The following is a 25105-nucleotide window of genomic DNA, read 5'->3' as shown; positions in this document are numbered from 1 at the left end:
AGTAAGTAGGAAAAAAGATAGGCACTATTTATGTAAAATTGTAAGCAAGAGGTATTCAGAAGGATGTTCACCAAAAAGTTAACAGTACTTATCAATGAGTAGTGAGATTTGGGGTAATTTGTTCTTTCCTTGTACTTTACCATATTGTTTGACCTTTTTATAATATTCAAGTATCATTTTTCACATGAATAGTTATTTTTAAAAATAACCCACATATGGAAAGACATTCTACGTTCATGGATTGGAAGACTTAACATTGTTAAGATGGCAATACTACCCTAAGTGATCAACAGGTGCAAATGTAACCCGTAACAAAATCCCAATGGCATTTTTTGCAGAAATGGAAAAACCCATCCTAAAATTCACACGGAATCTTAAGGGGCTCCAAATAGCCAAAACAATCTTGCAAAAGAAGAATAAACTTGGAGGACTCACACTTACTGATTTCAAAACTTACTACAAAGCTACAGTAATCAAAACAGTGTGGTACTGGAATAAGGACAGACATATAGACCAATGGAATAGAAGAGAAAGCCCAGAAAGAAATCCTTGCTTACATGGTCCAATGATTTTCAACAAGGGTGCTAAGACCATTCAATGAGGAAAGGATGGTCTTTTTAACAAATGGTGCTGGGAAACCTGAACCTCCACACACTAAAGAATGAAGTTGAACCCTTCCTTACTCCATCTATAAAAATTAACTCTAAATGGATCAGACCTAAACATAGGACCTAAAACCGTAAAACTCTTGGAAGAAAACACAGAGCAGGGCTGGCCTGGTGGCAGAGTGGTTAAGTTCATGTTCTCCGCTTTGGCGGCCCAGGGTTCACAGGTTTTGATCCCAGCCATGGTCCTAAACACTGTTCGTCAAGCCATGCTGTGGCGGCATCCCATACACAAAGTAGAGGAAGACTGGCTCAGGTGTTAGCTCAGGGACCATCTTCCTCAAGCAAAAGGAGGAAGATTGGCAAAAGATGTTAGCTCAGGGCCTATCTTCCTCACAATCAAAAAAAAGGAAATAGAAAACATAGGGCAAAAACTTCATGACATTGGATTTGGCAATGATTTCTTCAATATAATACCAAAAGTACAGGTAACAAAAGAAAAATAGATAAATTGGACTTCATAAAAAGGTAAAACTTTTGTTCAGCAAAAGAGACTATCAAGAGAGTGAAAAGACAATCATAGAATTGGAGATGTTTGCAAATCATATATCTGATAAGGAATTAATATACAGAATATGTCAAAAAAAACCTACAACTCAACAACAACAACAAAACAATTCAATTAAAATATGGGCAAAGGACTTGAATAGTGTTTCTCCAAAGAAGATATACAAATGGTCAGTAGGCACATAAAAAAGATGCTCAACATCATTTGTCATTAGAGAAATGCGAATCAAAACCACAGTGAGCTACCACTTCACATTCATTAGGATAGCTATTGTTTAAAAATATGGAAAATAACAAGTGTTGGTGAGAATGTGGAGAAAGTGGAACCGCCATACATTGCTGGTGGGAATGCAAAATGGTGCAGACTCTGTGGAAAATAACTTGGTGGTTCCTCAAAAAGCTAAACATATGATCCAGCAATCCCACTCCTAGGTATATCCCAAAGAACTGAAAGCAGGGACTGAAATAGATACTTGTACACCAATGTTCATAGCAGCAGTATTCACAATAACCAAAAGGTGAAAACAACCTAAGCGTCCATCACCAGGTGAATGGATAAAAAAAAATGTGGTATATCCATTCAACAGACTGTTTTGTTGTTGTTAGTATTGTCAAGTGGATTCTGACTCCTAGCAACCCTGTGTACAGCAGAGTAGAACCCTGCCGGTCTTTCTGCGCCATCCTCTCACCTTCCAGTGCTATATCAGACAATGCTCTGCTGCAATTCATACGGTTTTCATGGCCAATTTTTTCGGAAGTGGGTGGCCAGTTCCTTCTTCCAAGTCTGTCTTAGTCTGGAAGCTCTGCTGAAACCTGTCCACCATGGGTGACCCTGCTAGTATCTGAAATACCAGTGGCATAGCTTTCAGCATCACAGCAACATGCGGCCACCACAGCATGACAAGCAACAGATGGATGGTATGGTCCTCTGACTGGAAAATGAACCCGGGCGGGGTAGTGAGAATGCCGAATCGTAACTACTAGACCACCAGGGCTGGCCAATAAGAATGAAGGTCTGACACATGCTAAAATATGGGTGAATCTTGAAAAAACTATGCTAAGTGAAACAAGCCAAACACGAAAAAACAAATATTGTATGATTCCACTTATAAGAGGTACCTGGAATAGTCAAATTCATAGAGACAGAAAGTAGAATACAGGTTACAGGAAATGGGGGGGGTGAAATGGTGAGTTATTGCTGAACAGGTAGAGTTTCTGTTTCACATGATGAAGTAGTTCTGGAAATGCAAAGTGATGATGGTTGCCCAACATTCTAAATGTATTTAATGGTACTGAATTGTACTCTTAAAAATGGTTAAGGGGCCGGCCCGGTGGCGCAGCAGTTAAGTTCACATGTTCCGCATCTTGGCAGCCCGGGGTTCTCTGTTTCGGATCCTAGGTGCAGACATGGCACCGCTTGGCAAAAAGCCATGCTGTGGTAGGCATCCCACATATAAAGTAGAGGAAGATGGGCAGGAAGATGGGCACAGATGTTAGCTCAGGGCCAGGCTTCCTCAGCAAAAAGAGGAGGACTGGCAGTAGTTAGCTCAGGGCTAATCGTCCTCAAAAAAAAAAAAAGGTTAAAAAAACCTCCACAGTCCAAATTCATCCTGGCATTCTTATTTTTATTTCTTTATTTATTTTTGGTGAGGAAGACTGTCACTGAGCTAACATCCTTGCCAATCTTCCTCTATTTTGTATGTGGGACGCCATCACAGCATGGCTGATGAGTGGTGTAGGTCTGCGCCCGGGAGCCAAACCTGCGAACCCTGGGCCACCAAAGCAGAGTGTGCAAACTCAACCACTACGCCACCAGGCCAGCTCCCATTCTGGCATTCTTAAAAGCATATTTCACACATACTAAAGCATCTAGGATAGTGCTGGGCAAATACAGTGCTAAAAATTATTGGGAACATAAAATAAGCAGATGAGCGTTCCCTAAATGGGCCTAGAATCATATTTGAGAGACAAGCTTTATTTATATTGTCAGTACTCTCCAAAGTAAGCATGATCATAGCCCAGGAGGTGTACAAGATGATCTAGAGAAGCAAAAAGAAAAAAAATAGAAATTCCATTTTTACATTTTTTAAAATTTAAGATAGTAAGTAATGAAGGCTTGCTGATATTAGACACACAGATTGATGCAGGTGCCCTCACTCAGCCCACAGAGTCTAAAGATCTCATGAAAGAAGAGCATTTTTTTAGCTAATGAGAACTAATTGCAGTTCATCTGTGCCAAGTTAGGTGGACGTACACATATATTACCCAGTTTTAACTAAACCAAGTTCCACAAAATGCACAAGCCCCTTAACAAGATTCCTACAAGAAACCTGGGACAGAAGATTCATAATGAGGGTCTAAGTAAATAACAGGGAAATGGCAAAGGTGTAACTTATGCTACTCTTAGCACAGCTCATCATCTGCCACGTTATTGTGAAAACACAATGCTGAGCTAATCTGTTCTATCAAGGAGCTGGCTAAAATAATGTTAAATCTTTAAGACTATTGGAAATATGAATTCATATTCACTCTCAATAATCTACTATAAAATTAAATTAAAATTTTTCTGAGATCATTTCATCTTTATCTCATCCTTTTTATACTTCTATTTTGTATATATCCTATGATTCACATTATATACAAGCACAGTAGTATAGACGTCCATAAGGTAAATACAGTATACATATATTGGAAGCATGTGCTCAAACATTTTTTACTGATGCAGTGTGTGATCAAAAGTTTAAAGATTATTGTCTAGAGTATAAACAAATGTTATGAGTAGTCTGTAATGGAAGAGTAGTGCGAGTTGTGTGAGTCAAAATTTGACCTAGGCCTTGAAAGATGTTTAAAATCCGGACAAGCAGAGAGTGGAGGGAGGGTATTCCAAGCAGAAGGAACCACATGAACAAAAGTTTAGAGGAGAGAAAGAATATTCAGGTTGGAGGGTAATGAGACGAGCTCGGCTGAAACCAAGTTTGTGCTACAAAGCAATGAGAGAGAAAACTGGAGAGGTAAGACAGGGCCAGCTTTATAGGATCTGAAATAATTGAAGAGTTTGAACTTCAAGAGTTTGGGCAGAATAGCATAGTTGTTAGGACCACAGGCTTTGCAGCCACACAGAACTGAGTCGAATCCCAGCTCTGTACCTCACTACCTGTGAGACTTTAGGCAAACAACTTAACCTGAGCCTCAGTTTCTCCAGCCATATGAAGATGTTGATAATAATGAGGACAATGAGGCGTTGTACATTCTTATCATAGTGCCTGGCAACTTATGTAAGTAGGTGTTCAATACAACCTAGCTATTCTTCTTCTCATTTAATAGGTAATGGAAAGCCATTGTAACTTTTTGCACAGGAGAGAAAAAGGTGAAAACGATGTTTTAGAAAAGCTATCTTGGTACTGGTTGTGGAAGTTGGATTCAACTGGCAGAGACAGGAAATCTATTAGAATACTGTTACAGTAATCTGGACCCAAGGGACAGAAGGAAGTAGTAATGGGAACAGAGAGGATGCTGTAAAGTAAGAATTAATAGGATTAGATGTCTAATTGGATAGAGTGGAAAAATAAGGAAGAACTGAAGATGAACCTAGAGCTTTGAGCCTTAAAACTGTGACTGACTATTTTGATGCCATTATGAAAAAGGAGGGAAATTGGGAAAGGTAGTTTAAGAAGTTAATCAGTCTTTTAAAATAATGGAGTAACAGTAAATCTTTTCAGTAAAATGTAATTGCTAGTATAGTTCTTCCATTTAATCTTTATGTAGATGTTTTCCTGTAGTGAGAAGCTCAAAATATTTTGTAATTCATTCAATCAACAAGGAAAGAGCAAGTTTTCCCAGAACTAGGGCAGAATTTTACTTATTGTTCCTCCCATCGTAAGTTGGAACATTAGCCAACATCAGCTATTTTGAGGGTCGTTAGTAAAGGCGGGTTGGTTCTTTTATCATTTATATCTTGCCTATTTCCAAAATGAATATAAGATGGCTTATAATGAAATAAGATTGTTAAAATAAGGATAAAAGTTCAAGAGCCAGGTAAGTGGCAAGGGCACGGAGTACTGTATCCTAGAAACCCACGTTAAGGAGAGATGCTGCACTTGAGCACTAAACTTACCTTTCAACTTTTTAGTACTGAGGGTAAAAATGGAAATGGTAAGTTACTCGCTTTTGCTCTCTAAAGAAGAGTATGCTGGAAAGATTTTAGTCGCCCAGTGTCAACACAGTGCTCAATAAACGCTTGTTGAAAGAATGAAACAATTTGTAACGTAAGAGAAAATTAAATTTCTTTTAAAACAAGCTGGGCTATTTCCTTAAAGAACGCCTCTTCCTAAAAGAGACTAGGTACTTAGTAGGTTCCAAAGAAAACTCAAAAAGATATCACAGAAATCTAATGTCATTGCTTTACTAGACTAGAAAATGGTGGCAAAGTCTGTAAGAAAGACTAACTGGGAAACCTAGCCAGCAGAAGAAAAGCTCACAGACACACCTTCCATAACAGATGATATCTATAGTTGTTCCTACCATAATCATGCCTGGTTCTCCAGTTGCTAAAATCTGTTTTAAAGGGCTTCATCTAATAAATCTCCCTTATACTTGTGTCTAACCCAATTTAACTTATCCAATTCAGGTAAGACAAAAACAAAACTGTAATATGTGTTGCTAAAGTTGCTTGCGAAAATATAAATACAAGGGATATACATTTGTGAAGATATAAATACAAGGGATGTACATTTCTGAAGATATAGATACAAGGGATGCTGGAAATGCTTAAGTAGATAATTTTTAAAATTGATTTTACTTAAGACACTACAGACAAAGTCAGGTTCTTTCTGCATGCCAATGATTTTATATCCTATTTAACAAGTCAGGAAATAAAGTTATAGAACAAAATACTGGGAGCAAACCACTATAGACTGAATTGTGTCCCACCAAAATTCATATGTCAAAGTCCCAAGCCTGGAGTGCCTCAGTTGTGATTTTACTTGGAGATAGCATCTTTGCAGATGTAGTCAGGTTAGGATGAGGTCATTAGGATGGGCCCTAACCCAATATGACTGATGTTCTTATACAAAGGAGAAATTTGGAGACAGACATGTATACAGGGAGAAGAGCATATGAACATGAGGCTGTCCATCTACAAGCCAAGGAGAGATGCCTGGAATAGATCCTTCTCTCACAGCCCTTGGAAGGAACCAACCTTGCCAACAACTTGATTTCAGACTTCTGGTCTCCAGAACTGAGAAAATAAATTTGCTCTTTAAGCCACCCAGTTTGTGGTACTTTTTTATGGCAACCCTAGAAAACTAATACACAAACTATTTCTGCAGGGCGGTTATTTATGTTTAGGGCTTTGGGAGATAGCGAACTAAAGGCCAAGTGCTTTTAAACCTCTTGAAATACAAACTCAATTGTTATTAGGAAAGAAAAATTACATTACAAGAATAATTCCTGAATATTTGCGCATTGCTATGTGTTTAGAAAATTAACTTCCACAGTAATCATTTCACAATATATACATATATCAAATCATTACATTGTACACCTTAAACTTACACAACGTTATATGCCAATTGTATCTCACTAAAGCCAAGAAAAAAGAAAATGAACTTCCAGCTTGATGTTCTCAACCTCTCTAATTCCTAAAAAACACATAATAACCACAGTCAAGAAGAAATGATCCATTAACTACTTTAACAGGAAGGGGCAACTGAAACCATATAGTTACTTAAATTTTGACCCAGAACCTAATATTGACTTGGGGCTGTGTGCTTATTTACAAATAAAGGCAAATTTAATCAAGTCAATTTATAGGAAATATGGGAATAAAAGAACATATTAAACAACACCACATGGAAGCAAAATCAGAATGTGGGGCATTCTACAGGACAAATGGCCTAGCTTCCTCAATAAATAAGTTGCATGGAACAAAAACAAAAGGGGAAAGTTGTTTTAAATAAAAGAGAACTAAGAGATATACCAATCAAACATGATTGGAACATGTTTGAATCAGTAAAAAAGGCATTTTTGAGAATCAGGAAAATTGAACACAGACTAGTTATCAGATGACATTAAGGGATAAATTTTGTTAAATGTAATGATGGCATTGTGATTATGTAAAAAAAAAAAGTCCTTCTTAGAGATTCATATCAAGTGTTTACAGGTAAAAAGATATCAGGTATTTACTTTAAAGCACCCTTCTCCCCCCAAAATAGAAGGAAGTAGATGAAAAATGATGTACAAAATGTAAATAATAGTTAAAGCTGGATATTGAATACATGTAGGTTCTATTTTGTGTTTTTAAATTTCCATTTAATTTTTTTAAATTTTAACTTATATACTAGACATTGTGCACATATTAATTCCTTTCATCCTCACAATAATCCCATGAGGTAGCTACTATTTCCCCCGTTTTACCAAAAAATGAAATAAATGCCTTTATAAATATTATTAGCGTGAAAGTTCAGAATGTAATGAGGTGAGAACCAGACATTTCTGTTTTGTACGTAAAAGGTTAAGTTCAACAGCTAAAAAGAAGCCATGGATGAAGAATGCAGGTAAAGAAATATGAAACTTAAGGTATCTATTGGACCATTAAACTATTGATAATGTCTTAATTTTCCATTCAATCACTACCCAGATTGAAAGTTAATGTTATTTCTGTTTTCCCACTTCATTCATTTTCCACTTGTGTTTCATTTGAAATGCTTATAATATATATTCTGTCAATATGCAAATAAGTTGGTTTACAATTATATTACAAACCAGTTAAATTAGTCTTGATTTCAAGCTTCATAATCGAATAGCAACATGTAATCAATTTTCAAACATTTGGTCTAATTTAGAGGAAGCAACAAAACAAATTGCACAGATAAACCGGAGATCATTTTACTGGTTTTAGGTTCTTTCATTAAGAATTTCTAAAATGGCTACATAGTCACAAAGACAAACAGTAAAAGAATGTTTTATTTACTAAAAAGCAAAAGAATCTTTTTACCTTACTTTCTCACTAGTGGATGATAAGCTGGACCTTAAGGAAGCCATGGTGAGGGAGGGAGAGAGGGAAAGGAAGCAGGAGCTGGACAGCTAGAAACGAGGGTTACAAGATGCTATGGCTTTTGTGCCACTGAAACAGGGAAAGGATGGCTGGAAAAGAATCCAGTAATTTGGGGCTAAATCTTGGCTCTGACACTAATTCTGGACATTGGATAAATTACTAAATTTCTCCCATCTTTAGTTTCTGATTGTATAAGGTTGTTATGAGAGTAAATGAGACCACAGATGTAAAGTGCCTATCACAGTGCTAAGTGAAGAATAAGTGCTTCCTAACAGTTAAGCCCCCCTTGAACAAGAGTCTGCTTGTAGTTGGGTCAAAACAAAATCCCACCAACAGTGGTGGAGTGGTGATTTGATCTTTTGAGTTCTGTGGCTAATCCTTGGATAAATAAAAGGTTTAATTCTGTATTAGGCTTTTGCTATTAAACACACACACACACACACACACACACACCTGCACAAAACATAAGCCAGAGTGGTACAAGTGTTCCTGAACTCAGATCACTAAGAAGTGAAGACAAAAAGATAGCATAAAGATCATTTTATCTGTCAAATAAATTCATCTGAGGGTTTAAGAAAACCATGATAACTATGGTTATTATGAGCCTGAAAATTATCATTATTTTTGCTGAGGAAGATCCACCCTGAGCTAGCATCCACTGCCAATCTTCTTCCTCTTTTTGCTTGAAGAAGATTGTCCCTGAGCTAACATCTGTGCCAAGTTTCCTCTATTTTGAATGTGGGATGCCACCACAGCATGGCCACCGCCAAGTGGTGTAGGTCCATGCCCAGAAACTGAACCCGGGCTGCCAAAGATGAGCATGCTGAATTTAACCACTAGGCAATGGGGCCAGTCCCTGAAAATTAATTTTTGTGTATAGCCTTCGTCGTCTTCTTTAAGATCTTTGGAAGAAACTAGATTCAAGGTAAAAGAACTTGCCATATTTCAGGAAATTATCAATTTATTAAGATAGTTAATAACCTAAATAAATGTAGGACTCCTCAGTTGTTTTTCTTTTATTTTTTAGAGAAACTATTCCTGGAATTAAAAACTTAATCACATGTGGCTTCACTTAGAATTATTGAACTATAAGATGTCTTTTTTATTGAGGTAACATTGGTTTATAACATTATATACATTTCAGGTGTACTTCGTTATAATTTGACTTCTGTATATACTACCTTGTGTTCACCACTAAAAGTCTAGTTTCCATCTGTCACTGTACAAATCGCCCCCCTTACCCCTTTTGTCCTCTCCCCACCTCCTTCCCCTCTGGTAACCACCAATCTGTTCTCCGTATGTATGTGTTTGTTTGTTGTTGTGTTGTTTCTTTATCTTCCACATATGAGTGAAATAATACGGTATTTGTCTTTCTCTGTCTGACTTATTTCACTTAGCATAATACCCTCAAGGGATCGGAAGAAGATATTTGCAAATCATACATCTGATAAGGAGTTAATATCCAAAACATATAAAGAACTCATACAACTCAACAACAAAAAACCAAACAACCCAATTGAAAAATGAGCAGAAGGTCTCAACAGACATTTCTCCAAAGAAGACATACAGATGGCCAATAGGCACATGAAAAGATTCTCAACATCACTAATCATCAGTGAAATGTAAATCAAAACCACAATGAGATATCACCACACCCATGAGGATGGCAATTACTAATAAGACAAGAAATTACAAATGTTGCAGAGGATGTGGAGAAAAGGGAACACTGCTAGTGGGAATGCAAACTGGTACAGCCACTATGGAAAATAGTATGGAGATTCCTCAAAAAATTAAGAATAGAACTACCATATGATTCAGCAATTCCACTTCTGGGTATTTACCCAAAGAACATGAAAACACTAGTAATTCAAAAAGATATATACATGCCTATGTTCACTGCAGCATTATTCACAGTAGCCAAGACATGCAAACAATCTAAGTGCCCAATGAAGGATGAACAGATAAAGAAGATGTGGTATACGCATAGGTATTTTTTAAAAGAAAAATAAAATTTACATTTTTTAATACACAGCTATCAGTTTTGAAAGTCTTCTTATCTGTTTGATTTGATGAAGGTGACTAATGCAAGTGTGAATAGGAGAAGGCAGCAAAAACTGAAATTTAAAATATAAGTCAAGCTTGCTTTAATGTTTCTGATTAATTATTTCTAAACAGTAAGTCAATGTTGAATTACCTAAAATATTTATTGAGTGCCTAATGCATGTTAGCAACAGTATTAGTTAAGTTTAAAATTTTTAAAAAATCAAAATTCCAATTGAATCTTGACTGAAAATTAATCAAAAGTCTCTCTCTCTCTCTCTCTCTATATATATATGTGTGTGTATCAAAACAGAACAAAATAACTGTTAACATAAGAAACATAGGGCAGAACATCAATAGAACACTTTGCTTATCTCCACCTTTCCTCTCCTAAGGCACCAGATGTTAAAATCACCTCATTCTTCCTGCCAGTTTCAGCCCATCATCAAAGCTTAGTGATAGGCATTGCCCAGAAAAGGCTGAAACAGTCATTAAGTCAGCAGAAACAAAATGACTCCATCAAACACCTTGGAATCTAGCTGGGGAAACCAAACTTTCATAAGATGGAATGACTTAAGGCAATCACTTTCAAGTAGTTCAGTACATCTGACTCTCGCTCAGATACTTGTTGTCTAGGCCCTTTCTCTTTTCAGGGATACTTTAGGAAATAGAAAAGGAGTTTGGTCTTTTCTCAAAGCTTATGAGGACTCATACAAGAGGGAAATGAAAGAATGGAGGGATTTAAGGCTAAGTGTGGAAATGAGGCTTGAAAATTACCTCTAGAATTCATTCATTCATTCCATCAGTATCCTGGTTAGTTCTTGAAATGCCAGATAACGAATTTACTAAATCTTACTTTCACATTATACCTTAAGAGTACATTGAGTTTTCTGTTCAAAAATATTTAACGAGTACCTACTATAAGCCTCAGCGCTGTGTCAGACCCTGAGGATCCAAAGATAAGTAAGGCATTTTCCTGTCCTTGAGAAATTTGAAGTCTAGGTAGGAAAAACTAGGCCACAGGTAAGTGCCAGAACAAGTTATGATTTGTGGGCGTTCAGAGGACAGAGAATCTAACTCTGTCTGGGGTCTCGGAGAAGGCTTCACAGAGGCTTCAACAGAGGAGGGAGGAATCATTAGACGGAGACGAGGAAGGACGGTATTTTACGGAGCGGGAAGAGACGTTCAGGCAGAGAGGCATACGTGGGGAACAGGGATGTTAAGGGTGGCTGAAACTTGTACATGATAGGGCATGGCAGGAAGTAAGTTTTGGGAAATTTGGCTGAAACCAGATTGTGGTTTATGGACTTTAGCCTTTGAGCCCAATAGGAAACCTAAAGCATAGGTCCCTCTGAGTTCTTAAACCTCAAAGATATTGTACACAAGAAGATCACACCTGTTTTAGAAAGGCAGCCCTAGCAGCATATGCGGAAGAAATTGAGGGTGGAGGGAAGATGGACTAAAAGCAGGATCTCAGGCCAGGTCAAAGATGAGGGTGTAAATGAAAAATGGGGGGATGAAGAGAAGGAGGCAGATTGGAGAGATGATCAGAAAGCGTAAAAAGAGTTAAAGATTGGCCTGAGGTTTCTAGCTGAAACCTATAAGCGGACGGTGGCCAAGAAAGGCAGTAAGAGGAGCGAGTTGGTGGATGGGGAGAAGATGAGTCCTCAAAAACACGTGTTGGACAAATAAATGTTTTCATGAAGCAGATAGTCTGAATTTTTATTAGGTTTTAAAACGTATCATATGACTTTTTAAGGAGTATATTACCTCACTAGTTATATTTTGCTTAAGAAAGGGTTAAAATCAGTTTGTTTTTTCTAATTTGTTAGAAGGTGGAGGAAACAGCCAAGGGTGTAAAAATAACAGCAGAAAATTCATATGTGGATAACTGAAAATTCACTACATATAAATTATGCCTGAAATTAGTGACAATTACTTCATCATCATAATTCACTATCAGAAAGATAGGGCTCTTAAGTATTTCAATATTTAGTGAGCCCTTATTATGGTTAAACCACAGTTATGACCCTCAGAGACCTTACACCAGACATGAAAGCAAATATACGAGAGACAAGGAAATGAGTCCTAAATGGAGGCAAATTGAGGTGGGAATAAAAAGCAAAGGTTAAGTGAATGGGCGTAGGGGGTGGGAGTGGGGGACAGGTAAGAAAGGCATAAGGGGGCATTTGAGTTGGGCCTTATAGGATGAGTTTGACAGCACAAGCAACAGAAAAGAGAAAGTGCTTGGCATGTTTTAGGAAAGGTTATTAGTCGTGTGTGAGTGGAAGGCCAGGTGTCTACAGAGAGACAGAAGTCTCAGAGGCCAAGAGGGTGAAGATGCTTGAAAACCTTGAAGGCAATACTCAAAAAGTTTGAACCGTGGAAAAATTACCTTCTTTGGTATACAAAGAAGAGGAGATTATACCTAATAGCACCGTCTATTTAACTTTGGAATAGACATTCTCAGATATTTATCAGCCCTGAGCCTGGTTAGTTTCCATCCAGAGGATGGGCATAAAGGAGGCGTCAGATGGCTATGGACTACAGACTGACCAGAAACTCAGACTGCATGGTACTTACTAATCATGTCCCAGGGTTGATATTTCAAGAACATTTTTAATTCAAATCAATAATGCCACTAGCTGACCCTCCTCACAAAAGTCAGGAAACTTTTCTGGATAAAACTTACATAAAAGGAATAAATTGGATATATGATTTGTTGCTATATGGAATAGTGTTCTGAACAATGTAACAGAGTTTCTCCTTCAAGCATCTATTCATAGTAAATGTGATATTGGTGATAATGCATGTAATATGCTTAGCACAGTGCCTGGCACATAGTATGTGCTCAATAAATGGCAAATGACTATTACCACCACTACCGCCATTATCACCACCATCATCAAACACATCTAGAATTCAATGTTTAGTGATCTATAAACAACAACTTGGATTATCTGTGGCAGATTTATAAAACTAGGCTATCTTTTCCCTGCTACCCAGAGTTCTTCATTCTTTTTCCCCGCTGATCTTTTAATTAGTTAATTTTTAAAATAGACTATTTTTTAGAGCAGTTTTCGGTTCACAGCAAAATTGAGTGGAAGGTACAGAGATTTCCCCTTCCTTCAGGTACATATAACTTCCCCCACTATCAAAAGCCCCACAAGAGTGGTAAATTGTTACCATAGATGAACCTACGTTGACACAGCATTATCATCCAAAGTTCACAGTTTACTTCAGAGTTCACTCTTGGTGGTGTACATTCTATGGATTTGGACAAATGTATGACGTGTATCCACCATTATAGTATCATAAAGAATAGTTTTGGGGCCCAAGTAGAGGTGTAATGGTTAAGTTTGGACGCTCTGCTTCGGCGGCCCAGGGTTCACAGGTTCGGATGCCAGGTACGGACCTAGCACCACTCGTCAAGCCATGCTGAGGCAGGTCCCACATAAAAATAGAGAAAGATGGGCAAAGATGTTAGCTCAGTGACAATCTTCCTCACCAAAAAAAAAAAAGAGAAAGAATTTCAGTGCCCTAAAAGATCCTCTGTGCTCCACCTATTCATCATGATCTTTTATTTTTCAACAGAAATTGACTCACCTTTTTTCTCATTATAAAGCAATACATGCTCAGTATAAAACATAATTAATAGGAAAAAACAGCATCACCCACCATCATGACCATAGTAAATATCTGTTTTATTTTTTCAGACATGGGTCCTACTTCACATAGTATTTTGCAGTTTGGGTGTTATTGGTTTTTTTAAATAACTTAACACATTCTAGTTCTGCATCTGAGGATGCTCACAGCTCTTGGCTGTTATTCTCATAGATAACTCAGCATATCTATACTGAAGGCAAGTATATACCTACATAAGTCTTAAAATAATAATGAAGTGATACTTTGAACAAAATCAAAGCATATGCATAATGCTGATACAGTAAGCTAAAGCACTAAGCCTTGAAATTCTCATCATCAAATAAGTTAAAATGACTTCAGTTCTGCCAAACACAGTCCATTATATTAAATGATTTATTTTAAATATGCATTATATTAAACTTAACCTTATGCAAATTAAGAGCCTAGAATTCCTAAGGAAAATTATGCATTTAAAGAAATGCCAGGTACATGGTTGCTCTGTATATGTACTATTACTAACAAAAACATCTAGGGGGCCAGCCTGGTGGCATAGTGGTTAAGTTCCCACACTCTGCTTCAGTGGCCCAGGGTTCACTTCTTTGGATCCCAGGAGTAGACCTAGCACCACTCATCAAGCCATGCTGTGGTAGCATCCCACATACAAAAATAGAGGAAGATAGGCACAGATGTTAGCTCAGGGTCAATCTTCCTCATCAAAAAAAAAAAAATCTAATACTTATTGAGCATTTAGTATGTGCCAGTGCCATGCTGAGTGCTTTATGCTGATTAATCACCACAACAAACCTATGAAGCAGATACTATTACATTCCCATTTTACAGAGGAGGAAATTAAGGCATAGAAAGGGTACTCTGCCCACAAATAACCATGCTCGTATGTACGGTGCCATTTAAAGGTCCTCACCTCTCAGTCATTCTTTAACCCAATCCAATCTGGCTTCTTCTCGCCCTACCCCCCTCTCCACTGAGCTTGCTTTCAAATATAAGAAATTCATGAATAATCTCCATTTTGGTAACTGAATGTACACCTTCAGGTCTTTATCATGTCTGACTACTTAGCCAATGACAATATTTTTCCTTGGTTTTCATGGTACTACTCTCTTCTGAGTCTCCTCTCGCCTCTCTGACCGTTCATGTTTGTTTTCTTTGGTGGAGTCTCTTGCGACTGATGTTTAAGTGCTGGTGAACTTTAAAGCTTTTTCCTGTAGCCTCTTCTCTTCTTCTTTTATACTCCCTCCATAGGTCATATCATCCATTCCCCTAGCTTTAAATTATGATCTACTGATGCTTCTTATGTGTGTCTCTAGCCCAAATCTCTATCCTGAGCTTCAAACTAGTATATCTAACATCTCCAGTCAGAGATCCCAGAGAACCTCAAACTTAACACGTCCAAAACTAAACTCGTCTTCTCTTCTAAATCTACTCTTCTTCCAACATTCCTTCCTTCTTCTGTGGTAGCACCATCCCATCAGTTGCCCAAGCCAGAGACCTAGTAGTCACCTTTGCCCCTACCCTTTCCCATTCTCCATCAAATCTATCAATTGATTCCACTTTTCAAATACTCATGAATCTGGCACTTTCCTTTGCCCACTGCCATCATATTAATCCAAGTTACTATTAGCTCTTTGCCAGGGTTACTGCAGTTGCCTCCTATCTGATCTTCTCACATCTACTTTTGCCCTGTTCCAATCCACCTTCCAGTCTGCAGGCAGGGTAATCTTTTAAAAATGCCAACCTGATTACGTCAATCACAGACTTAGAATTCTTCCGCGGCTTCTCACTGACCTTAGGATAAAGCATAAAATCTTTAACATGACTTGGAAGGCTCTACAAGATCTTGCACTAGTCTGTATCTCCAACCTCTTCTCCCACCGCTTCATCTTTACTCCCACTCTAGCTAGAATGCACTTCTTTCAAATTCTCTGCACGCTCTATTCTCTACACACCACACTCCCTTTCACTTCCAGGCCTTCAAACATGCCATTTTTACCTGGAATACTGTCTGCTCCCGCAACCAATATCCCAAACTAACTAACTCTTACATATCAATAAGATCTCAGCTCAGATGTCATTTCCTCCTTCAACTCCTCAAACTAGGTTAGATCTCCCTGGCAACTAGATCAGGGCTTAATTCACAGTACACTCCTAAAAGTATTTGTTAACTTGGCTGAGTAGAAAAGAAGCCTGGATAGGTATGGAGAGCTTTGATAGACAAGCAAGTACTCAATAAATATTGTTGAATGAATGAGGAAATAAGTGAGTGAATAGAAGGAGGAAGATTCGTTTAATGAATAATTCTAACTCTTCCCAATACAATATAAGTGCATCTGTGGGAATAATGATAAATATTCTATGAGGAGGAAAATTTCCAGTTTTAAGATTAGGAGGCAATATTTTTAAAGGGGTTCCAACCTATAACATTTCACCAAAATATGTTCTATAGATTCCATCATATTAAAAAATCATGGGGCGAGCCCCACGGCCAGTTAAGTTCACGTGCTCGGCTTTGCTGGCCAAGGGTTTCGCCAGTTCGGGTCCTGGTCATGGACATGGCACTGCTCATCAAGCCATGCTGAGGCAGCGTCCCACATAGCACAACCAGAAGGACCTACAACTAGAATATACAACTATGTACTGGGGGGCTTTGGGGAGAAGAAGAAGAAAAAAGAAAAAGAAGAAGAGGATTGGCAACAGATGTTAGTCTAGGTGCTAATCTTTAAAAAAAATCATATAAGAGAAATCTATGAACAATTATGTGTCAACAAATTGGATAATCTAGATGAAGTGGACAAAATCCTAGAAACACACAAATTACCAAAGTGATTTCAAGAGGAAATAGAAAATATCAACAGACCCGTAACAAGTAAAGAAATAGAATCTATTTCAAAAACCTTCTAACAAAGAAAAGTCTAGGACTAGATGGCTTCACTAGTGAATTCTACCAAACATTTAAAAAGAATCACCACACCAATCCTACTCAAACTCTTCCAAAGATAGAAGAGGAGGCACATTTCCTAACAGATTCTATGAGATCAGCATTACCCTGATACCAAAGCCAGCAAAAATGCCAGAAGAAAACTACAGACCAATATCCCTTGTGAATATAGATGGATAAATCCTCCACAAAATAATAGCAAACCCAATCCAATAGTACATTAAAAGCATTATACACCCAATCTATCCTAAGAACCTGAAATCAGCAATTCCAAAAGTCCCATGCACACCTATGTTCATCGCAGCATTATTCACAATAGCCAAGTCATGGAACCAACCTAAATGCCCAGCAACTGATGATTGGATAAAGAGGATATGGTATATATATACAATGGAATACTACTCAGCCATAAAAAAGGACAAAGTCGTCCTATTCAGAACAACATGGACAGACCTTGAGGGTATTATGTTGAGTCAAATAAGCCAGACAGAGAAAGATGAACTTTGTATGACTCCACTCATAGGTGGTAGTTAACATATGGACAAAGAGATCTGATCAGTGGTTACCAGGGGAAAGGGGGGGTGGGGGGAGGGCACTAGGGGTGAAGAGGTGTACCTACAACATGACTAATAATGATGTACAACTGTAATTTCACAAGGTTGATAACTATCATAATCTTAATTTAAAAAAAAGCATTATACACCCAGATCAAGTGGGATTGATCTCAGGAATGCAAATGTGGTTCAACATAAGAAAATCAATGTAATACATCATATTAACAGAACGGAAAGGAAAAACCACATGATCATCTCAATAGATGTAGAAAAAAACATTTGGAACAATTCAACACCCTTTCATGATAAAAATATTCAACAAGTAGGACTAGAAAGGAACTTCCCCAATGTGATAAAGAGCATTTACCAAAACCTCCAGCTAATCTCATACTCAATGATGAAAGACTTGAAAGCTTTCCTCCTATGATCAGGAACAAGACAAGGAAGTGTGCTTTTGGAAACCAGAGAGAAGTGGTGGGTGAACCACACTGTAAATGCACTAAATGTCCCTGGATTGTATGCTTTAAAATAGTTAACTGTATGTTATATGAATTTTATCTCAATAAAAAGATTTACACAGTGAATCATTTATTCACTTTGGCTTACTGATCAACAAGCATATTTCCTCTGTTTACAGGATAATTAGTAGATAAGAGTTGTAATTTAGAGATTGCATTATAACACCATGAAAAACAAACTTTATTTTCAATTCAAGATAACTTTGAGATAAAAGTCCAACTAAAAGCCTGAAAAATACTCTTAGGAGAGTCTGCAAATTTTCCTCTCAAAATGAGAATGTTCTTTTAAAAATTAGAAGCCAGATGGTCTTAAACATAAAACAAATCTCAACGTTAAATCCATATTGGATTTAAAAGTTAATTCTGCTGCAGCTGCAGCAAAGCAATCATAACTGTAGTCAATGTGTTTATTTTTTTCTTCACTAACGTTTAGAGCTGTGGCTCTCAAAGTGGGAACTTGTCAGAAATGCAAATTCTCAGGCCCTGCCCCACATCTCCTGAATCACAAACTCTGGGGTTGAGGACCAGTATTCTGTTTTAACAAGCCTCCCAGGTGCAAACTCAAGTTTGAGAACCAATGGGTAAAACCAATAGCACAAGTCTTGGCCAGTGAGGCTGCCATAAGCATTTTCTTACCAGACAGTGTTGGGTTATGGAGGTTATACTGTTTCCTCTAGCTCTTAGCGTGTCAGCTTGGAACATCTGTGAATTATCACTAAGAAGAAAAAGAAAATATTTGTCATTTAAAATCCATTACAAAATTTTTTAAAAAGAAATAAGATTTCAAATACGTAAACAGCAATGCCATTAATGTAAATGGCTTCTTTGTGGAGACAGCTGTGCAGATGTAGAAATTAAAACACACACATATGCACGCGCACACACACACACACATACACAAAGCCTTAGTTGGCTGAGCCTAAACAAGTGTCCATGTCAGGTAAGGAATTCTCAAGCAAGCCACTTTACGTCTAATCGTGCTACCAAGAATAAGTATAACTTATTGTGGCCTTGGAAATACATCATTTTCTGTGTAAACCTGTAACTGACTTAAATTTATGATTGGAGCCATAATGTGCTAGAACTAATTTCCTCTCAACTCCCAAACTTTCACATGAACAAGAGGGATAACCAATAGCAGGCGTCAACAGAACTGAGATTTTCACAGATATGTTTCCTTTGGCCTATTGTTAAAAATGTTTTCGAATTAGGTGGGCACATTCGAAACACTGAGAGATGTCACGTAAATAATCCAGATTCCAGATTTCTGACTTCTACTGAAAAGTTGCAAGATGTCGCCTCACTGGGTCACATTCCCACAAGGCAACAATGGACTGAAGCTGAGCAGATGCTGCCTGCTGAGGATGGTGCTTGTGTCCTCAGCTTTGACGGTGCTCACCCCACTGGCCTTAGCCCTATCCGAGCTTGAGACCCGGAAGAAGTCATCTTTTCCTTTTCCTGTCTTCTTTTTGTTATAGCTTTTTAATCAGAAACACTTTAAGACTCACAAGATATTGCAAAAATGATACAGAGGGTTCCTGTGTACCTTTCACCCAGGTTTCCCCAATGACAATAAGAAATCATCTTGAACGTTTTCTTTCTTGCCACCTATATCCAATCAGGCCAGGGCTTTTAGGTTTTACGGATATAGTCTCTTATATCCATCTTATTCCTTCCAGGCTCCTTGCCAAAAAACAGTTCAAAGCCTTTTACTTTTCCACAGACTCTGCTAATCTACTTGGTCATCTCACCTCTCTTCTTTCCCTACGGCAATCTATCAAACAGACTCCCAGACCACCTTCCTAAAGAACAGCTTGCTCTCCTGCTCACGACTTTCAGAAACTGTCTTCACGGCTGGCCGAATTCAGTTACACTCTTTACTGGGACATTCAAAGCTCTCCACAATTTAGCTCCAGAGTTTTAGATTTCATGGACTAGTAAAATTTACAAACAAAATCTTGGTAGAAACACAGTTGCTACCATTTTCTTTTGCCAAGTAAGGTCATTAAAAAAAACTCACCATCTACTGACACCATTGTTTCATTTATAAAAGGACATTTTGGTATTTAAAAAAAAGAGCAAAAGTAACAATCTCAGAGCAAAGCACAGTCCTGCCCAGGAAAGGATGATTGGCACCTACATAACAACATATTTAAGTACGCTGTATTTAACTTTTTTTAACCATGGATTGGTGAAAATGTCACCGGGGATCAGCACTGGTCAGCAGATGAACATTTTGGAGCCAGTGATCCAGGTAGAGTGGATCAGCTCTCTGGAATACATCTGTGCTTTTCCACCTTCAAGCCTGTTCCATATACTTGGAATGCTGTCCCAGCTATCCAGCCCCCTCTCTTCCAGTCTGCATCCTATCATTCTGTTTGTTAGGACCCATCTCAAATGACACCTGTCCAAGAAACTTTTCCTTATCCCTCACCAACCCCCGTGTCATTTCTCACTCCGTTCTTCCAATTCCCCTTGCACTTTCTTTCCCTCCCTAAGCACAGATCTTACTCTACCATACACAAGTGTTTGAAGTGTTTATTTTCCCTATTAAAAGCTTATTGAGCCTTGAGATACATCTTTGCAGCATGGTAATTTGCACAGAACAGACAGTAACTCAATACTTTATGAGAGGATATATATATGGGTGTAATTTTTACTTCCTGTCCCAGTCATTTTTCCCTATGAGGACAGGAATATATTTGAGCAGTCGCTTATAAGGGAGTTGGAGGGACACTAAGGGGTTATATATTTCCACTATCTTTTGTGTGTGGGGGTTAATTCTTAAGGCTGGCAATTATATTCTCCCCTAAATTATCGTCTGCCAATTTTAATATTTAATTTTTATTTAATATATTTTTAATTATCTTAATATTTAATATAAATTTAATAAAACTATAACTGAAAGAGTTAGGCATCATTGAGGCAGCATATACTTCAAGTGGTATGAGTCACTCAACATGAATTCATAAAATCCTAGGTGATACCTAGAACTGAGTTAAGTACTACTTACACTTTGGAAAAAGTGAAGGTCATATAACTAGATAGATGTTCAATGCTCCACATCAAATGATCAGTAAACAACTCTGTCTAAACTACAATAGATTTATGCCAGTTATATTCCCAAAGCAATCATTCTTCATAGCCGCTATTCTTCTGCCAGGTTGTAAGAGTTTAATAAACCAGACGGTTGGCAAATTTTTTTCTGCAAAGGGCCAGATAGTAAATATTTTGGGCTTTGTGGGTCATACAATCTCTGTTGCAACTACTCAACTCTGCGATTGTGGGAAAGCGGCCATGGTTGATAAGTAAACAAAAGAGCATGGCTATGTTCCAATAAAACTTTATTTACAAAACCAAGTGGCAGGCTGGATTTGGCCCACAGCAGTAGTCTGCCTTTCAAAACAGAATTGAGGCAGCAACAGTTTAAATGCAGGGTCAGGCTAAAGGTATTTCAGCGGGAAAGGCGCTGGCAGAAAGCCAAGAACTTAATCTAGGATTCTAATAAGGGCTAGAGAAGGAGAATAAAAAAACTGCTCCCTTTAAATAAAGTCATTGACACCAATAGTGAAGTCAGTCAACTAGAGGGCTAAAGAGTATAAAGAACCAAGAGGTTCGAAACTTTCAACTTTGATATTTTTATTAATGCAACATATACACAAAACAGCACAGGAACTTCTTAAAGACAGTAACACTTGTATTAAAGAGTTGACATTGAAGGAACACACTCTGCAAATGCCAGTACAAGAGAGATTCAAAGTCCTTATACACAGGAAGCATCAAGCGAAATGGGAAAATTACCTGAAAGAAGTGCAACAATATTTAGTGAGCTGTGAAAGAGGCATGGCAACAGTGTTAGAGGGCCGACCAAGCGAAAGTGAGGCAGTGAGCAGTGTACACATGACACTGAAAAGAACAGAGGTGAAAATGAATTCAACTAAAGCTCAGTGTAATTCTACTCTAAATTTTTCTTGCTTCAGGGTAACTTCTCTGGCCATACTCTAAACTTGCCACAACAGCATAAAATATGCCCTCAGGAGATCATTTGGACAAGTTCCCTGACCTCAGGCGTGTCATATATCATTCCTGTGTTACATCTTTTTCATAGACAAGAGTCCCCTGGACGTGGTCTACTTTATGGTTTCTTTAACTCCTACTAGCTAAATATGCAATTGCCTCTCATCTTTCTGTACAAATTTCACTTCATGCATCAGGATCTTAAGCTATGGAATTCAATACCGTTAACTATGCTCTAATATAAACTCAAAAATTTCAAACCCTTTACAGAACAAAGCAAAGTATAAAGGGATAACTGCAATCACTCTCTTTGCTTCCAGGACTTTGAGGATTGGGGAAAGCAGCCTGCCTGGCTGCCCCAGCACCTATTATATTAAACAGGATCCACAGGTTCCTTCAAGTACATATCCTCCATCATCTCTTTGCAACTTGTTTTTTCATTTCATAAAGGGGTCCAGGGGCCAGCCCGGTGGCACAGTGGTTAAGTTCACACACTCTGCTTCAGCGGCCCAGGGTTCACCAGTTTGGATCCTAGGTGTAGACCTACACATCGCTCATCAAGCCGTGCTGTGGCCGCATCCCACATAGAAGAACTAGAAGGACTTACAACTAGGATATACAACTATGTACTGGGGCTTTGGGGAGAAAAAAAAAAAAAGAGGAAGATTGGCAGCAGATGTTAGCTCAGGGCCAATCTTCCTCACCAAAAAAAAAGAAAAAGAAAAAGAAAAAAGACTGCTATTTCCAAATTGACCAGGGTGTCATTAAAAAAAAAAGGAAGATTCCCAATAAAACCAACATTCTCCCTAAGTGCTTTCTTCTACTAGCATAATGGGTCCATAAAATACTTCCATTCACACAACAGGATTAAAATTCTGAATTTATAGAATGTTCTTATTCTCAGCACAGCATGCAGAGCCACCCCTTTTAATTTTTCTATCTGCCTATGGAAAAAGGTAATGTATTATTTCTTGGTCAATCTTCCTTTGTTTTTCATTTTGTAACAATATATTCTCCCTTACCTAAAATGACCAGGAAGCTGCATTTGTTTAGAGTTAACCAGCTTAGAGGTTGATTAGTAGTGGACACAGCACTAGCACAGGGGTCACTGGCTCTACTACTATGTCATTTTGGACATTTATGGGCCTCAGTTTCCTCCTATGTTAAACGACGGGAGATCTGGTCTGAGTTCACTAACAGTTGTGATTTACATCAGTTAGTATGATGCCAGCGAAAGGTGAGGAGCAAAGTTAATAACACAAGCAGTGGCTGCATTTTTAGACATTTTTATGGTATTGAGAAAACTTTAAGATACTGGGATGTGAGATCCAAGATCTCACTTTAAAATTCTGTTTTAAGAAACAATAAGTTTGAGTTATGCTAGACCTTTGGATATGTGCAGAAAATGCAGTTAACCATCTGGGCAGTGTTTCTAAATCTTATATTTTTTCATTAGCAGCCCTCTAAGGAGCCTGTTTAGATATTTTCCCCCTCTAATTGCTTCCTCTTGAAAATTCCCACACAATTTTCACATGTATATCTGTGCTTTATACACAAAAAGAGTAAGATTTTTTCATACACCCATAAGAACCAAGTTGGGAGCAATATCAGCCATTGATAATGCAAAATTTAGGAGATCAAGTTTCTGTGGTACCTAAACTTTTTGTTCAAATAAAAACCAGGTGTAAAAAAGGCCCAAGCTTATTTGTTTGACAACCATTTCTATTTGATGGAGGTGAGGGTAAAGAGGTGACAAAGCAGCTGAGAGAATGACAAAAATTACAGTCATCACAGAAGATCTGAAGGCGAGGGTGAGGCGCGCTCAGTTTCTTCAAAGGAATGGGTAAGAGATGGAGTGAAGTTAGAAAAAGTCGTGCTCAAGACCAATTGGTTGCTGCTTTCGGGTCCTGGTGGCCTGTCAGAAGAGGACGTTCAGGTTCCTGTGTGTCACCCTCAGGATGGGTGTGCGCTCTCCCTCCGGCCAGCCCATCCCACTTCCCCCCAGGCCAAGGGTGAGATCTCCGAACACCAGGGACAAGGGAGATACCTGTAAAACCTCAATGAATAAAGAGATGGGACTGCTATGGGAAGTCACTTTCTCCAACACTTGCCACCCACCCCCCTGTTTGCCTCCTCCGGTATCTCAATCCTGCTCACCCAAGCCCATTGATCACAGGGGCGCTGTTGGATCTTCTCAAGATGCTGCCATCTGTGGTGCTTGAACTCGGCTGGAGCTCCAAGTCTAGTTCCATTTTTTCCAGCGGCATGTCCGTGTCAAGAGAGAAGCCACTGTTTAGATCGGAGTTCTCAACGTTTTCTGGCTCCCATTCACATAAGGACACGTCAGCTTGGTCTGGAGACGATGTAGGGAGAGAGAAAAAGGGGGGGGGGGGAAGAGAAGAGAGGAGGAAGCTCTTAGACGAGTGGGATGCTCACTTTTGCAGCCCTACCATCCCTAACACAGTGGGCACAAAGTGGGGCAGGACTGGATCTAAACCTCCTAACCTCTAAGTTCGGGCCCCTAACGCTGACATCCTTCCCCTCCAAGCCTAAATGAAAATGAGGAATTTATCTTAGTCCTCCTCCTTGATCTCTCTCAGCCAAGGCAAACCCAGTAAGCCTTCCCGGCCAAAATAAAAACTACAACCTGCCGCCTCCGAAAATCAGTTGAGCACCGCCCCTCTGCGCATGCGCCTCGTGCCCTGCCCGCCGACACAAGCTTACTGCGCAAGCAATGAGCATTATTGCAGGCGCCTTTGTCCGCGTTGCCAGGGGCGCATGCGCAGTTCGCGGGCCGCCTGTTTTCCCAAGCCCGGTCTTTTCCTGTTCTCCTAGTACAGATTCACCGTGGTTGTTCCTCTTCTCCCATGTTAACCCTGGAATGGTTTCGTTAACCATTATTTAGGAAAGAAAGGGTGGGGAAGAGTAAGGTGTATGGGAGCGCCGTCTTTTCTGCCCTACGTCTAATACTCCATTTTCTCAGTTTTGGTTAGCCCGCTATCCCTTTACGACTGAGATCAAAAGCTTGTTACCTCTCATGACGAATTTTTCCATCCTGTTACAGCAGACACACCACACCTTTGCAATTTTAAAAAAGCTAAAGCCTGAAAAAAAATCCCAAAGCCACTCCTAAATGCTTAGAGGCCACCTGC

At 38.7% G+C, this 25105-nt stretch overlaps 1 protein-coding gene across 6 annotated transcripts in view; it reads right to left on the bottom strand.

Moving 5' to 3' along the window:
• The window catches only part of PABIR3 (PABIR family member 3), a 77603-nt gene that overhangs the window by 50472 nt on the left and 2026 nt on the right, over nt 1-25105 (bottom strand). For 3 of the 6 annotated variants that reach the window (XM_070257189.1, XM_005614516.4, XM_070257190.1), the window contains exons 1-3: nt 24601-24677; nt 24111-24306; nt 18573-18651 (exon numbers count right to left, since the gene is read on the bottom strand). In XM_070257189.1, coding sequence (XP_070113290.1) covers nt 18573-18651; nt 24111-24220 — 189 coding nt within the window. In that variant the 5' untranslated portion in view covers nt 24221-24306; nt 24601-24677. Of the gene's footprint in view, nt 1-18572; nt 18652-24110; nt 24307-24600; nt 24678-25105 lie in introns of those variants that run through there. The other 3 variants (XM_005614514.4, XM_014729197.3, XM_005614515.4) reach the window with 1 other exon arrangement.

This window comes from Equus caballus, chromosome X (assembly GCF_041296265.1).
Source record: "Equus caballus isolate H_3958 breed thoroughbred chromosome X, TB-T2T, whole genome shotgun sequence".
NCBI lineage: Eukaryota > Metazoa > Chordata > Mammalia > Perissodactyla > Equidae > Equus > Equus caballus.
The sequence above is the reverse complement of the archived record's forward strand: the minus strand, read 5'-3'. Positions and strand labels throughout refer to the sequence as shown.